General features: G+C 39.5%; 1 protein-coding gene across 4 annotated transcripts in view; it reads left to right on the top strand.

Moving 5' to 3' along the window:
- The window catches only part of kdm6a (lysine (K)-specific demethylase 6A), a 107,235-nt gene that overhangs the window by 17,498 nt on the left and 72,130 nt on the right, over positions 1 to 17,607 (top strand). For all 4 annotated transcript variants that reach the window (XM_066706823.1, XM_066706821.1, XM_066706822.1 and 1 more), the window contains exon 3: positions 12,284 to 12,392. In XM_066706823.1, coding sequence (XP_066562920.1) covers positions 12,284 to 12,392 — 109 coding nt within the window. The remainder of the gene's footprint in view (positions 1 to 12,283; positions 12,393 to 17,607) is intronic.

The following is a 17,607-nucleotide window of genomic DNA, read 5'->3' as shown; positions in this document are numbered from 1 at the left end:
TGGTATTTGCTGTGCATTTTTTAAGTAATTTATGATCAGAGAGCTATACTAACAATAAAACTGTTTATTAAATATCTGACCAGGTGGTGCTCTAACTTGGATAACAGTCTGTAACAAATTTTTCTGATTTGAGCATCAAAAACTTACTTGTCATGTCTGTGTGTGTACTTCCACTTTGGTGGACCAGTTTAAAATTTCTGAAATGTTTTGAATCATCATATTAATGGTATGTGGTATAATGTTATTTATTTCCATCAACCACTTTCTCTGAATAGTGTTAGCAAGCACACATACAATATTGAAGCATTTTTAGTAGGCTCCAAACCTGACCTTAGTGTACCCCTGTTTCAGGGCAGATTTATTGGCATGAAAATCTAGTTGTATCTAGTTGTCACTATTGTATAATCACATCTTCAGACCATACATGCTGTATGAGATGCAATTTCACAGGGAATAGAAGCCCATACAGTACGTATTGCTGCAGGGCAGAGGGTTAAAGTAGGTCATCTCAGTGTTAATCTTTACATTGTATGTTGAGGCACTAAATTAAAAAAATAAGCAAATTGTACAGCTGTTACTCATTGCAGCAGAATCCGGTTTCAATGTGAGACTGTATGTAACCGGACTGATTGTCAGTGGTTGTCGTTTCCCCCCCCTGTTTCAAAACTCTAAGCTTGTATACTGCTGAGGCCCTTCTATATGATTGATTGCAAGCCTCCTAGATAAATCTTTCAATACTTTGTAGAGCTCATTACTGCAAAATATTTTTAGTAGGTTTAATAGTCTCCATTTTCCCTCCTCTAGTTATCCATTATTAATTTTATGTAATACAAATAAGTATAAATAAATAAAGATTATGACCTAAATGAATGATCCATTGGGAAGGATTAGCAGTTTCTCATCGTAGAAATTGCTTCCATATTAGTGCACGGGGGGGGCGGAGGTGGGCAAAACTTATATCAACATAGATTCGGGCATGTTTTCATGCCGTGCACATGGCTTTTCCTCAGTCCAGACAGTCACAGTACAGAGTCAGTAAAGGGTTTGAGGTGTGCGAGATGAAGAGTAAGGCTTAGTGAGGTGTTTCAGAGGCCTGTCCAAATAAATGCATGTTCATAATACTATATAAACTGTATATATATATACTGTATAAACTGTTAAAATACAGTTCTTCTCTGCACTGCCACCAAATAATGAGATTCTGCTTTTGTGCAGAAACAAGTCACCCATCAGCAGCGATGGGTCTGTTTTAAATGGTTTCTCAACAATGCAACATTAAAGTTTTTGTTCATGCATTCATGATGTAGGCATAATCTCATCTCAGAATGTGCGATGGCAGCTACCATTATATTGTTGGTTTCGTTAACCCCCCACCACAGGCACACATGCGTGCACACACACACTTCAGCAATAGTTTACTGTGGCCAATGTGTGTCTTCTATATCGGTTTGTGTGACTGTTCTTTTAATTAGACCGGAAATGCTGCTGAGCAGGGGAGCGGGAACTCTGTAGAGCGACAGCCTGAGTGCGAAACACAAGAAGGGATTACCTCTTGCGCTCTCGCAGCCACAGTGTGTACTCAATTTTTTTTTTATGGAACAACCCCGCCTACTGCAAGAAGGACGAGCCGTTAATATTTCTACCCATGTTTCCCTGACCTGTGCTTTGCTCTCAGCATTGCTTTGGCAGATCTGATCTTTCACTCATTTGTGAAAGAAAACATGAGCAGTAATTGACAGTAAAAAACACTGGTCAATAAAAACTGCAGAATTTCTTGTCGGGACTGTGTGGTCAGCTAAACGTTTAGAGTTTGGTTAGACTTGACTGTGTGCCTGTTTACCACAAACATTTAATCTTCTGATATTGAAAGTGAAATTATAGAAGTAGTAAATGGGGGAGCAGCAGGTATACACTCACCTAAAGGATTATTAGGAACACCATACTAATACTGTGTTTGACCCCCTTTCGCCTTCAGAACTGCCTTAATTCTACGTGGCATTGATTCAACAAGGTGCTGAAAGCATTCTTTAGAAATGTTGGCCCATATTGATAGGATAGCATCTTGCAGTTGATGGAGATTTGTGGGATGCACATCCAGGGCACGAAGCTCCCGTTCCACCACATCCCAAAGATGCTCTATTGGGTTGAGATCTGGTGACTGTGGGGGCCAGTTTAGTACAGTGAACTCATTGTCATGTTCAAGAAACCAATTTGAAATGATTCGACCTTTGTGACATGGTGCATTATCCTGCTGGAAGTAGCCATCAGAGGATGGGTACATGGTGGTCATAAAGGGATGGACATGGTCAGAAACAATGCTCAGGTAGGCCGTGGCATTTAAACGATGCCCAATTGGCACTAAGGGGCCTAAAGTGTGCCAAGAAAACATCCCCCACACCATTACACCACCACCACCAGCCTGCACAGTGGTAACAAGGCATGATGGATCCATGTTCTCATTCCGTTTACGCCAAATTCTGACTCTACCATCTGAATGTCTCAACAGAAATCGAGACTCATCAGACCAGGCAACATTTTTCCAGTCTTCAACTGTCCAAGTTTGGTGAGCTTGTGCAAATTGTAGCCTCTTTTTCCTATTTGTAGTGGAGATGAGTGGTACCCGGTGGGGTCTTCTGCTGTTGTAGCCCATCCGCCTCAAGGTTGTATGTGTTGTGGCTTCACAAATGCTTTGCTGCATACCTCGGTTGTAACGAGTGGTTCTTTCAGTCAAAGTTGCTCTTCTATCAGCTTGAATCAGTCGGCCCATTCTCCTCTGACCTCTAGCATCAACAAGGCATTTTCGCCCACAGGACTGCCGCATACTGGATGTTTTTCCCTTTTCACACCATTCTTTGTAAACCCTAGAAATGGTTGTGAGTGAAAATCCCAGTAACTGAGCAGATTGTGAAATACTCAGACCGGCCCGTCTGGCACCAACAACCATGCCACGCTCAAAATTGCTTAAATCACCTTTCTTTCCCATTCAGACATTCAGTTTGGAGTTCAGGAGATTGTCTTGACCAGGACCACACCCCTAAATGCATTGAAGCAACTGCCATGTGATTGGTTGGTTAGATAATTGCATTAATGAGAAATTGAACAGGTGTTCCTAATAATTCTTTAGGTGAGTGTATATGGCACATGGTATATTTCCAATAGTATTTAAAGACATGAGGGAAATAATGTGTAGGCCGCTAACTCAAATATTCCAAAAGACACTTAGAACAGGGGATGTGCCAACTGACTGGAAAACTGCAAATGTCATACCAATCCACAAGAAAGGGGACAAAACTGTGCCAGGGAATTTATTGATTTATTTTTATTTACCAGTTACCAGTTTTTTATGGCTTGCTCTCCTTTATTGGCTAATCTAGCTGCTTGTTTTCTTGCTTATTTTGCTGTGTCTGTGTGTACTGCAGTGTTGTATTGCATCTATCTACTGTGTGTCTGTTTTGAGTTGCTTGAGTGTAGCGCCTGGGTATAATAAATAAAATGTTAATAATCTAGTTGAGGAGTTAAAGAAACGGGCCTAGCTCAAGTAATGGGAAAGGCTGAGTACTTTGTCGTGATCGCCATGTGAGTTCAGCTTTGCATGTGTTGGAGCAGTGCAGTGTAAATTCAATATACACTTTAATATATACTTATAGTTTACTATACCTTCCACGGATGTAGCTGCTGCCTCTGCCGTCTCTCAAGGTTTTGTTTAAGTAGCTCCGCCCCAACTGGTAGACCCAAGTAAGATTTTAGTAGATTTAGTAGACATTATAGCGAAGTTGTTGCAGCCCCGCTGTTGCCAAGTACTATTGTATCTGTAAGTGTGTTTTAATGACGAGGTGGCTAAGGCCAGCTAGTAGGTGATTGGATATCGTGCCAATGAACCACTGCAACACTGGGTCATAAATGTAATTCACTGGACTTGTAGTTTTTGTTGCCTTCTTGGTTAATTACAACAATCCACAACCAAACTACATTTCCCACATGTTCTACCGTAATAACGATTAGTGTAAAATATTATCATAATCATGTCAATGTAGTATTTCCTCATAGAGTTCAAATAGTGTATTTGTAATGTGCACCCAAATTGTATTTCACACTCGCACAACATTAAAACGCTCGCACCGTAGAGCCCTGTTACTACAAAGAGCCTTTTATAATACTTGAAAATCGTTTGGTGTGCACTGATTTTCATACTGTCAGTCTTACTGGATTGGGACTTAAGGAGTATATCCATAAATGTGTTTTTCTTTTATACACAGTTCTACAAGCTCTAAATGTATACACACATGGATTTCTATATATTTTTTCCCCTTTACAAATCTAGTGATTGCCGTCCTTTGTAGTGTGTTTTGGCTGGAAGGCTCCGTCCTAGGCAACTAAAGCCAGTGGTATCACTTTGCCTGCAAATTGATTGAGCTGTTATGAGCTGTTTGCATAGACTGTGTCGTGCTACAGAGCATGCAGTACAGCGGCAGGGAGATTCTGCATGTCGAGGGTAGAAAACCTTGCAGGGTCGTGTTTCATGAGCATTAGGAAAAAGATTTGGTTTCCCTTCAGCTCAGAATGCATAAGCTTAAACTTCCTAGCATCCTGGAGGTAACACTACACTCTGCTTAAACCCTACTGCATTTTAAATTTGGCATTTCCTTCCTTGAAATTAGCATTTTAATCAAACATTTATATGCATTTTTTCCTCCACACACCTGTGATATTTTTGAAGACTATATTTACAGTTAAAAAGTGATGTTGCCTTAAACAGGGGCACCAGAGAATTTACATTGTCTCTCTGGTTCGGTGCCCCATTATGAATATGAATGACTCTCACCTGCTTGGTTAGGGAGGGATTCCCATATGTTATCCCTTACTTGCTTGGCACTCTTGGACTCTTTCCTCAGTATTCAGTTAGCATACTTAGAGGTTTTCCTGAAATCCTGCTGAAGGCCTTAATTTGTTCTTTGGTGGTTTCGCAACTAAAAGGACTACCCAGCCAGAGTACATTGTGGTTCATGACCCAGGTGCTATTCAGGAGGAAAGGCTTGGTTTGCTTTCTCATAGGGGAGTTCACAGTTCCTAGTGTCTTACCCATATGTTGTGCTACCAAACCATACTTACTAAAAACTAAACCAGCATAAGTTCAATGTTTCCTATTCCTATTCAGTTTTGTCCTTGGTTTTGTATATTTTCATCACGGGCTGCTTTGCTTGTGAAACTGAAATATTCCACTTGCCCCCCTGCTAGCCAATCATGGAGTTGAGCTTCTGTAACCCCTTGCCTGTACCAATTTGCCTTGCCTGTTCATTACACAGATGGAAATGAAATTCACATTGATAATACTGTAAATCACTATTGTCTGAATAATGCATGCTGTGTTAGGAGTTTATAGTCAGTAGGGAAATAGATTTCGTTTACAATCCCTTTCAGTTAAAGGTGCGTAAATTGATTTTGAAAAATATCCTATTTGAACGAGTCCCACTTTTTAGAAAGAATTTATACTGAGTTAACAGCTAGACATATTCAAAGATGCACTGAAGTATCATTAACTGATTGTTAAAAAAAAAAAAAAAAAACTGGCAAACTTTGACCAAAATGAAACAATAACCTAAAGTTAAAAGCCTAAATTTGAACATGTTCAAAATGTAGAAATTGCATACAAATAAATTACCTAAATCAAGAGAAGCTTGCATTCAACTGATCGCAAATCTAAATCTTTAATGCATCACTTGAGATGTGTGTAGGCTTGTGCAGCCAAGTTTTGTTCTGAAATTGATTACAGAAAAATGTATCCCATATTGAATAGAGCTATTTACTTAACTGTTTCCAGGATTACTGCACTAGGCCTTGAATTGCACAGAAATACAGCACAGTGGTATGTGGGATTATAATAGACCGTTTGCAGTGGTAAAACCTACATATCCTTTGATCTTCTCCTTTTAATAGGATACCATACATCACTGGTTTTGTATGGATTTGTGGAAAAGGATTTGTTCTAAATTGATAATTTTATGGAGGTTTTTTTTTTTTTTTTTTTTTTTTTTTTTTTTTTTTTTTTAAATAAGTGAAGTTCTGGTCTCTGATCTTGCTGCCTCTGCTGTGACTGGGTCTTACCAGTGTTTGCTCAATCTGCAAATAGCTTGGTCATATTCCCTTTGGTTTGGACTCTATTACAATGCTGATTTTTGACATTATTAAGTGGATACAAATATAGACAGATTTTTACAATGAACAATGGATTCACAGTGATTGTGCTAATTAAATTTGTGCGAAGATTATACGATGCTTAATTCTAACTTCAAAGATCAGGCCAGCTATTTACTTATTCCCAGTGTGAAGGACAGATTTTTTTTAACCACATCTGTGTAGCTTGTTTAGAGTGCTGTTTATAAGTATCTTTCAACTTATGCATTTTTTTGCATACATTTATTGGAACACCGATGGCTCAGTTTAATCTGTGAAATAAAATTTTCTGCCAATTAGTAGCTGCAGCGCTTGTGTAGATTTTTGCCTTTTGTTGGAGATGGTTTTTGTTTTCTTAATTATATTTCCATTTGACTGACAATTGCTCTTTCTGAAATAGTGGGAGTTCAAGTGTTTGTTTAAATGCACCATATTTTATTTAACATTTTATTCCCCTCAAGAAAACAACTAGCAAATTGTTTTCGCTGGAGCTGTGATGTAGAGAATAATTATTGATCTATTAACCAATAGAAAACTATTATAATTAAAGAGAAGAGAATGTGCTTGAAATGTGCCTTCATAGTCACATGTAAAGTCACTTAATCAGTTCTACTTGTGAGCTTCATTTGAGAGAGTGAGTGAGTGACAGACTGACATTTGCTTGCCCTGTGCTTGATGACATTTCCATTAGTGATGGAAGTGGTGCCAAGGTTTTATTTTTATGTCTAGCTTCATGTATTTAACCCCATTAAGCCAGATAGGTTTCATTAAACTTTCTCAAATTAGGAGTAAGTATTGTCCAGGAATAAGTCCGTAGTATAATAATATCAGTACAAAGTTAAAATTTAGAGGAAATTTAAGATATTTAATGAAAAGTCCATTTCTGATTTCTTGAGGAGATGGGGGTTGATTAGTGAACGAGAGAGTATGGGGTTTTGTTTTATGTTTTATATTGTCAGTGTTCACGCATTTGTTTGGCGAGGCAGCACCGATTTTTGGCAGAATTTAGCTGCAGTAAACCCTGTTTCCTGTATTCATCCCTTTTAACCACTGCCCTAAAACCAAGGACATATTAACAGCTTGTGTTAAATCCAATTAATTGATCTGTTTATAGTATTTGTTGTGAATGTTGAGAAGCATATGCTCCCTCTTTGAATAAAATGCATTGGCTAATTTAGCAGTGTGAAACACTCACCTGAAGTTACAACAATAAAGATATAGGAAAGTGTTCATAGATACTCAAAGCATTTCCAGTTTCATTGAGTGGCTACTGTTAGTGTTGTATAGGGTTGCAAAAATTAGCTAGACCTATTCCCTTAAAATAAACTCCTCAGTTAGCAGCAAATGAGTTACAAAGATCCACTTTCCAGCATTCCAAAGCTGTCTCAACAGTAACATGTTGCCAGTAGTTTACTTGGTCATTCAGAGATCACTGGGAATACACCCTTCTGCCCCTCAACGACCAGAGTTGTCTGGATGCAGGCAAGTGTTTAAAGGTGTTAATTACATGATCCCAGTATCTTGCTGATCTTGTGTAGAGATTGCAGAATAGATGTTCTGTATAGTATACAGTGTGGACCCAGTTCAGTGTCATTTCCAGTGCAGTTCTCTAGTGAAAGTGAAACTACAGCCGCAGTACAGATTGAAGATATCACAATAAATGGGGAGACTTTCAGTGCCAACATTTTCAGTTTTACTAAATCTCTCCTTGGGCCATTAAGAGATCGAGTCATTGAACTATTTTTAATGGCCAGTTTAACTTTTGTTATGCTGAATTTTTGGAACTGCTTGAGAAATGGTTTGACTGATTCATGATCAACTGGGACAGGGAAATTAGTAGATCGGATCACTTCAATGTTTTTTTTTTTTTTCTTTTAATCTAGTCTTCAGCAAGTTTCTTATTTAGTTTTTTTTTTTTTTAACTATCCAGAGCTGAGCTCAGATTTACATGTCATGTTGATTCTGAATTAAGTGTTTTTGTGAGGTGTGGCTGTACAGCAGCCCAGTGAGGAGCTTGTGCATTTTTCTAAAAGCAAAAAATTCTACTTAAAATTTAAACCCTGTAGCATTGGAATGTGTTTTTGAATCTGCTTTCTAGGGCTTCTGGAGATGGACAGGAACTGTGCATAGGTGAATTCCAGACAGTCCACAGCCTTATATATTGTAAGGAATTGTTTGAAAACAACCAAGCAGTAAAACTAAATAAATGTGTCTATGGAAAGAAAAAGGCATCGGATGATCACCCATTGCTCACCAGTGAATCCTGCTATTCTTCTTGTCTCTTTAAAAATGAAGGGTAATTTTTTTTTCCAGAAGTCCTAAGTCATACATTAAATAATTGGCCAGTATACAGATTAAATCAGCTGGGCTGACCGGTAAAGTGTCCACAAAGTGACCTTGGAGAAGCTATGGCAATCTACACAGTCAAGTGTGGTCACAGCCTTTTGATTTTTCATAAAAAATAAAGACTGAACTCTGAAAGCTTCATTTTTTTTTGTCTTTCGGCTTAAAAATCACTGTGGGCCAATGTAAAGGGTTGTTCTTGGCTGCGAGATGTTGAAGTGAAGTAGCAGATGAGAACCTGTGGGGCAGCAGCATTGATGGGATAGGAGTCAGATGTGGAGTTCAGACTCTTGAAGCGGTTTGTGTTGCCTTTCCCTTGCGTGCACATGTTTAGTGAGTGCTTATAACTTGCGCTTTTGAACCTTTCCTTCATTTGTCCTCCATTTCAGCCCCCCCCCCCAATCATTAACCGAATGAGCTAAAGGCATATATATCTTTTGGCAAACAAAACTTTCCTCGCAGAATCGCTTGTTTGTGTTTCATGACCCCCTCATTCCCTCCCCCTTGGCAGTATCTTTGGTGCCGTGAACATGCGCTATGCTGCCATTTACACTTCATTACTTTCAGCATCTTCTCCTCAGCGATGCGCCTGGCTTTCAGTGTTTGCATTGCTTCACGATGGCTTTATTATCGTCCTGACAACTTTGCCTGCCCATTATTTGCTCGTTTACGGTAATGGACGCATAATGTACGGCACTTCAGGGATTTAGCCTGTCAGTAGATATAGAAAAATTGGGAGGAGGCGGGAGGTTATGGAATTGTTTGGATGCCTGTGGAGCAGTGCTGCCAACAGGCTGTTAAAATATGGAATTTAATATTCAAATTTTCTAATCCAAGTGAAACCAAAACCCTATCACGGTCCAGTCATACGCGATACGAATAAACTCATAAATAAATAAATCAATCAATCGTAAACCCTGCAGTCTGTGTAAATGTAGCCCTTCTGTGGCAGTCTTGATCTACAATGTTTAGCCTGTGTTTATGAGGAATGCGGATTTGGAAGTCTGACATCTGTGGTGGCCCTGCAGATGAAACAACCTGGTTGTTGTGCACGCAGACCTTACAAATCTGAGTATACCAGTTCCCTTCACCAGTCCACTGAAGTATCTTGTGTTCTTTCAGCAGATTAAGTGCACCTATGGACATGTTCAGCTTAGATTACACTTTTTTTTTGTTATTGTTGCTTTTTTCATGAACAGTGACTTGTTAAAATGAGTTGTGACCTGTCCTACCAACCAGGTGGTTTCACACAGTCAGGACTGGCTAAGCCATGTTTTTACCGACTTATTCAGAAGTTGATTAAAATCTGACTGCATGGCTTTAAGACCCAGGCATTTTATTTCCATGTTTTTCCACATAAGTGAAATACGAAGTGTCCTGCTTGATTTGTAGCTTCTGTGTAGTTTAAAATTTGTATGTATTGATCAGTCTGCTCTTTTGTGTGGAATTTGTAAATGTAGACACACAGAACAGTCTTTGTTGGTAATTGTATTCCTTGTAATTGTGGATTTTTGTTGCTGTAATTAAAAAAAATTATCTAAAATTCACACAAAAAAAAAGGCTGCAACTTGTTTGATCACATTTTCTCTTTATGGTCATGAGAACACCCAGTGACTCTAAACTGCTGCTTGAATGAAGACAGTTTCTGTACTATCATTGAAATGTCAGTACTATGTCCCATAGACTTCAGTGAGTGAAAGTCTTCCCTTATGTGAGAGTGGAGAGCATGGTAGTGCTGAAAGCTTTTTAGCATTGTGGCTTACAAGCACATCTGTTCTCTCAAGCTCACTAAAAATACACCCGTCTTGACTGTTGACTTATTTTCTTTGATCTAATAAAGGGTTCTGAGGAAAAATAAAAGCATAGATTTGATTTGTATTTTATTGGTACAAATATATTTGACCACGTAGGATATTTACTGTTTTTCTGAGGTTGCCTTTGATTGACCAAGCTTTTCCACAATGTATTGTGACAAAAGGCACAGGGTTATGAATGGATTAGAAAATCTATTTGTCTGGGGTGCAAGAGTAATTTAAAAAGTAAAGCAAATACTACTTTTAAAACCGCACTGTATATTTTTTTTAATACACTGGTATGGCAAAACAATTGGCATTGCATTAGAAAGTATGGACATAAACTACATGTTTTCAAAAATATACAAAGCAGTAGATTTCTCTTCTGCCTTTATGAAAGCTAGACATTTATTGAACTGGTTTCATTACATTAAATGTAAAGAAGTTGAGCAATTCAGTTTGGTACAGCTGATTTAAAAGGAAAGGTGCACCAAGGCCTTACATTTTTATATCCACTTACATTGTGACTTTTAAAAGGATTTATTGCATGTATTGGTGGCTTTAAACATGAACCCTGGGGACAGGCTTATTTGAGGGTCTCTCAAATGATGCAGCATTACCCTGTCAACTACAATATTCACCTTTGTTTAACCCCCCCCCCCCCAGTCCATCCGTCCATTTAAATTCAGGTTTAAGGGCACAGCGACCAATAACTGCCTGAAGGCTCCTCGGCATGTCTGGAATTTGACCCCCTTTGCTCCATAATCACCTGCCACATCGACACAAAAGAGCTTTAATTGCAGAGTGTGACTTTAAAAAAAGCTGTCAGCCAGAACCTGTCAAGCGATTTGCCACTCTGTGAGGCGTGCAGAAAGGCCGCTCTGAAGCTGTCCAGAGTGCTGTTCTGGGCCGAACTGCGAGCATGGAGCACGTGTACTGAACTTCCAGCTGCACAGCATAGTTCCCAGTCAATTGAAAGTATCTCACAGTATCTAGTTCTAGGTTGTATGCCAGGCTTGGGAAAATGTCCTCACAAAGTTGATTTGATTGTGGGACCATTCCTCTTTTGTAATTTATTTTTTAATCCTCTTTAGTGATTAAAATTGCTCCCTTTTTTGACGATCTTTTACCTGGCCTGGAGTTTTGTTTTGAAACTGTAAATAATAGTCGGTGTCAACGGGAATCCCTCACAAATAGTGAGGTGTGTGTGTGTGTGTGTGTGTGTGTGTGTGTGTGTGTGTGTGTGTGTGTGTGTGTGTGTGTGTGTATGATACTGAACTGAACTCCCAAGCTTACATAAGGAATAGAAAGTCAATACACTATTTGCATTTAGGATGCCTCCGTGTGGTCACTTTCTCTCTCTATTAATAGTCTGTTTCCCCATGAAACGTACTGCATTTTTGTTTCTCTAAAATTGTATGGTAGGCTTTAGGATATGAAATTACACAGGTCATTTTATTACCCTTCTGTTTCTCAAGGGGAAATCCTAAAAATCCCCAAATCTTAAGTACCGATTATATTGAAACCTGTGAGTTGTAATGCATGTGTCTGGTAGGGTGAGCATTTCTGCACCTTCCCTGCATGTATGGAAGCCTAAAATGAATTTCTCTACCTGAGTTTAAATGCCATAATAGATTTTCAAGCTGTCCATTCCACATGGGCATTAGGATCTAAATTTACTCAATGCACCAAATACTTTCCCTTTACTTTCTACATTGTTAAACTAGACTAATTATCCCTTGACTAGTACATAAGATAGAAGTGTAATTGGACAGCTTTGTGATTAATGTCTTTTTTTAATTCAGTGATTTTAATTTAGTTTAGCCATTTATTTAAACAGTGTTAAAAAAAACAACACTTGTAACTCATGTTCTTTATCTGTTCAGCTGTGGTAACTGTCTTCTATGTCAAGCAGACAGGACAGAACTGCACGTTAATTGACAACTGAATGCATTTTATATTTGTCTCTCCTCTAGGCTGTTCGCTGCTATGATTCTTTAATCTTGAAAGCTGAAGGAAAAGTTGAGCCAGAGTTGTTTTGCCAGCTAGGTCACTTCAACCTCTTACTAGAGGACTATCCAAAAGGTAAGTTCCACTTTTTTATTTTTTTATTATACAATTTTGCAATCTGGACAGGATCATTGAAGCTGCTTTACAGGCAAGGAATAAACAAAGTAGATGCAAACAAAATAGCTCATGAATATTCATTTAAGTATGTTAACATTGAAAGGTTATTCTGCATATTATCAGTCGCTTATATAATTTCATAAACATTTTGAGTTTAGTTTTCATTGATTCATTCATGTTTAGAATTGGGCAAAACTTACGAATACCAACAATTACATTTGTAAATCAACTTTTTTACTATTGTGAACATTGTCACTTAATATATCAATGTTGCTGACATTCACTGTATGGAGTGTTGGGAGCTCAGATCTCTTTAAATCAAAACCAACTTCATACCTCGCTACCATATTTGCTGTTTTAAAATAATAAATATTAATTTGCATTAATTAACAGGAAGCCCATGTGCAATTAAAACCTGGTGTTTTACAAGGTTAAAGGTTGTCCACGACTGCTATAATGCTGCTACTAAATACTTTTATTTATTGAATGAAATATTTAACCCTGCTCTAGTACCATGAAAAAAAAGTTACATTGGTTACAGTACCATTGGGGTCACAGAGACCCCATGGTACCACAGCGGGGTTAATGTTACTTTTTAGTTGCTGTATCATGGTTTATTTGTCTAATGAAATTACCTAATGGCACATCACCAACATGAGGTTCAGAGGTGTAAGGTAGAAAGACGTTTTACCTAGATAAGCCAAACCTCTCTGCTTCAGCTTAGTAGCATCTGTGCATGTTGTTGTCTTAATACTGTATGATTGTTAGTGTGTTGCAGCAATGTGTGTGTGTGTGGCGGGGGGGGGGGTCTGTGTGTGATCTGTGTTGTCTTACAGTGCCTTGCAAAGTGTTCACCCCCCCTTGGCATTTTTCCTATTTTGTTGCCTTACAACCTGGAATTAAAATTGATTTTTTTATCAATTGACTTACACAACATGCCTACTACTTTGAAGATGCAAAATATTTTTTATTGTGAAACAAACAAGAAATAAGACAAAAACAGAAAACTTGAGCGTGCATAACTATTCACCCCCCCATCCCCACAAAGTTAATACTTTGTAGAGCCACCTTTTGCAGCAATTACAGCTGCACGTCTCTTGGGGTACGTCTCTATGAGCTTGTCACATCTAGCCACTGGGATTTTTGCCCATTCTTCAAGGCAAAACTGCTCCAGCTCCTTCAACTTGGATGGGTTCTGCTGGTGTACAGTTCTACCACAGATTCTCAGTTGGATTGATGTCTGGGCTTTGACTAGGCCATTCCAAGACATTTAAATGTTTCCCCTTAAACCACTCGTGTTGCTTTAGCAGTAAGCTTCGGGTCATTGTCCTGTTGGAAGGTGAACCTCTGTCCCAGTCTCAAATCTCTGGAAGACTGAAACAGGTTTTCCCCAAACATTTCGCTGTATTTAGCACCATCCATCATTCCTTAAATTCTGACCAGTTTCCCAGTCCCTGCTGATGGGAAAACATCCCCACAGCATGATGCTGCCACCACCATGCTTCACTGTGGGGATGGTGTTCTCGGGGTTTGCGCCAGACATAGCATTTTCCTCGATGGCCAAAAAGCTCAATTTTATTCTCATCTGAACAGAGTACCTTCTTCCATATGTTTGTGGAGTCTTTGGTGAACAGCAAACGTGTTTACTTGTTTTTTCTTTAGGCAATGGCTATTTTCTGGCCACTCTTTCATAAAGCCCACCTCTGTGGAGTGTACGGCTTAAAGTGGATCTATGGACAGATACTCCAATCTCCACTGTGGAGCTTTGCAGCCACTTCAGGGTTATCTTTGGTCTCTTTGTTGCCTCTCTGATTAATGCCCTCCTTGCCTGCTCCGTGAGTTTTGGTGGCCGGCCCTCTCATGGCAGGTTTGTTGTGGTGCCATATCTTTCCATTTTTTAATAATGGATTTCATGGTGCGCCGTGTGATGTTCAAAGTTTCAAATATTTTTTTTTATAACCCAACCCTGATCTGTACTTCTCCACAACTTTGCCCCTGACCTGTTTGGAGAGCTTCATGAGAGTCTTCATGGTGCTGCTTGCTTCGTGGTTCCCCGTGTTCAGTGGTTTCTTGACTCTGGGACTTTTCAGAACAGGTGTATACACTCACCTAAAGGATTATTAGGAACACCTGTTCAATTTCTCATTAATGCAATTATCTAACCAACCAATCACATGGCAGTTGCTTCAATGCATTTAGGGGTGTGGTCCTGGTCAATCTCCTGAACTCCAAACTGAATGTCTGAATGGGAAAGAAAGGTGATTTAAGCAATTTTGAGCGTGGCATGGTTGTTGGTGCCAGACGGGCCGGTCTGAGTATTTCACAATCTGCTCAGTTACTGGGATTTTCACGCACAACCATTTCTAGGGTTTACAAAGAATGGTGTGAAAAGGGAAAAACATCCAGTATGCGGCAGTCCTGTGGGCGAAAATGCCTTGTTGATGCTAGAGGTCAGAGGAGAATGGGCCGACTGATTCAAGCTGATAGAAGAGCAACTTTGACTGAAAGAACCACTCGTTACAACCGAGGTATGCAGCAAAGCATTTGTGAAGCCACAACACGTACAACCTTGAGGCGGATGGGCTACAACAGCAGAAGACCCCACCGGGTACCACTCATCTCCACTACAAATAGGAAAAAGAGGCTACAATTTGCACAAGCTCACCAAAATTGGACAGTTGAAGACTGGAAAAATGTTGCCTGGTCTGATGAGTCTCGATTTCTGTTGAGACATTCAGATGGTAGAGTCAGAATTTGGCGTAAACAGAATGAGAACATGGATCCATCATGCCTTGTTACCACTGTGCAGGCTGGTGGTGGTGGTGGTGTAATGGTGTGGGGGATGTTTTCTTGGCACACTTTAGGCCCCTTAGTGCCAATTGGGCATCGTTTAAATGCCACGGCCTACCTGAGCATTGTTTCTGACCATGTCCATCCCTTTATGACCACCATGTACCTATCCTCTGATGGCTACTTCCAGCAGGATAATGCACCATGTCACAAAGGTCGAATCATTTCAAATTGGTTTCTTGAACATGACAATGAGTTCACTGTACTAAACTGGCCCCCACAGTCACCAGATCTCAACCCAATAGAGCATCTTTGGGATGTGGTGGAACGGGAGCTTCGTGCCCTGGATGTGCATCCCACAAATCTCCATCAAGTGCAAGACGCTATCCTATCAATACGGGCCAACATTTCTAAAGAATGCTTTCAGCACCTTGTTGAATCAATGCCACGTAGAATTAAGGCAGTTCTGAAGGCGAAAGGGGGTCAAACACAGTATTAGTATGGTGTTCCTAATAATCCTTAAGGTGAGTGTATTTACTGAGATCATGTGATACTTAAATTGCACACAGGTGGAGTTTAACTAATTGTGACTTCTGAAGGTAATTGGTGGCACCAGATCTTATTTAGGGGCTTCATAGCAAAGGGGGTGAATACATATGCATGCACCACTTTTCCATTTTTTATTTTTTTACAATTTTTTTAAAATAATTTTTTACATTTCACTTCAACAATTTGGACTATTTTGTTTGTCCATTACATGAAATCGAAATAATAAAGGTAAATTTAAATACCAGGTTGTAATGCAACAAAATAGGAAAAATGCCAAGGTGGGTGAATACTTTCACAAGGCACTGTATTCCATATTTCCAAATTTGTGGTCCTGATCCTCGGTCATCTTTGAAGCCTAACCAGAAAGCTGCACTGCAGTCTTACTTCAATTGTGGGGAAGCAGAAAGGGGCTCAGGCTGTCTCCATTGACTTTTAATCATTTTGTGTAAACTAGGGAGTGCAGGAACATTTGTCTGTGTCCTTTTATTCCTTTCTGAGCTGTTTGGAATCATAAATGGGCTAGATGTTATTGATGGACAGTAGTAATAGGCTGTGAAAAATTAAAACCCCTTTTATGGGGTTTAGAAATAAAAATGAGAGCGAGGGGAAAAAAACAAAACTGATGTTCCCCAATATGAAAACGGGTAATCGGTGCTTCCTCCCCAGGGATTAGTGCTTTGACTTCCTGCCTTGCGCCTAACACCCAGCCGACCACCTGTCTCTTCATTGAAGGGTTTTGACTGGTGTCGTCATGGCCAGCCTGTCATCCTTCAGGTTTGCATGTCTGAGCCAAAAAGCATTGTTGTCTGGGAGTTACTAATCAGACGTTCTTTTTGTAACAAGAGCTCTTACTCTGGGTTTTAGCTTTTCCCACCTGAAGGATGTGGTCTTATTACCAGAAAGTGCTGGTTTTAATCATGTTATGGGATTAAGAAACATAAATTTTACAAACGAGAGGAAGCCATTCTTCCCATCGTGCTCGTTTGCTGTCCATTAATAACTAAGTGATCCAAGGATCACGTCCAGTCTTTTTTTAATGTTCCCAAATTGTCGCTTCAACCACATCCCTGGGGAGTTTGTTCCAAATTGTGACTTCTCTCTGTGAAGAAGTCTCCAGTTTTGTCTTGAATGCCTTGAAAGCCCAATTTCCATTTGTGTCCCCGGGTCTGTGTGTCTCTACTGATCTGGAAAAGGTCCTCTGGTTTGATGTTGATGCCTTTCATGATTTTGAAGACTTGAATCAAGTCCCCACATAGTCTCTTCTGTTCCAGGATGAAAGGTTCAGATCCTGATTATGACATTCTGGGCCAATATTGCACAAGGCTATGATCTATGAATACAAATCCAATAATGTAAGTAGGAGGACTAAAAATGTGCAAGAGTATTTTATGCCATTATCCATACCTTGTGTAACATGAATTCAGCTCATGAAAATGTTAATTGAAATGGATTGGTTAATCTCAATCACAATTAGCTTTATATCGGAACACAGTACAGTGGAATTCAAATTTAAAAAATTGCAGCACGCGATAATAGCCATGACTGATCTTTCGAGCATGTCGGGGTATTCTGGGGAAAAAAGCGCTTTCTTCCCAGCACCCTCGCACAAAGACTTGCAGTGCAATGGAAAGGACAAGGTTGCTTTCACATTTACTGTGCAGCAGCAGCGACATTTCGCAGTAATGAATGTATTGTGTAAAAATGGTTTGCAATTCATCCAGTTAAAGGCAAGCTCACTGTGGAACTCGTTCACATTACATGAAAGGTTAAAACAAAACTGCAGGCAGCTCCATCAGCTCCCATCGTTATTGTAGAAGGGCTTTCAATTGCTATA

Source organism: Amia ocellicauda, chromosome 6 (genome assembly GCF_036373705.1).
Source record: "Amia ocellicauda isolate fAmiCal2 chromosome 6, fAmiCal2.hap1, whole genome shotgun sequence".
NCBI classification, from domain to species: domain Eukaryota; kingdom Metazoa; phylum Chordata; class Actinopteri; order Amiiformes; family Amiidae; genus Amia; species Amia ocellicauda.
Note: the sequence above shows the minus strand (reverse complement) of the source record. Positions and strands in the feature narration are given on the sequence as shown.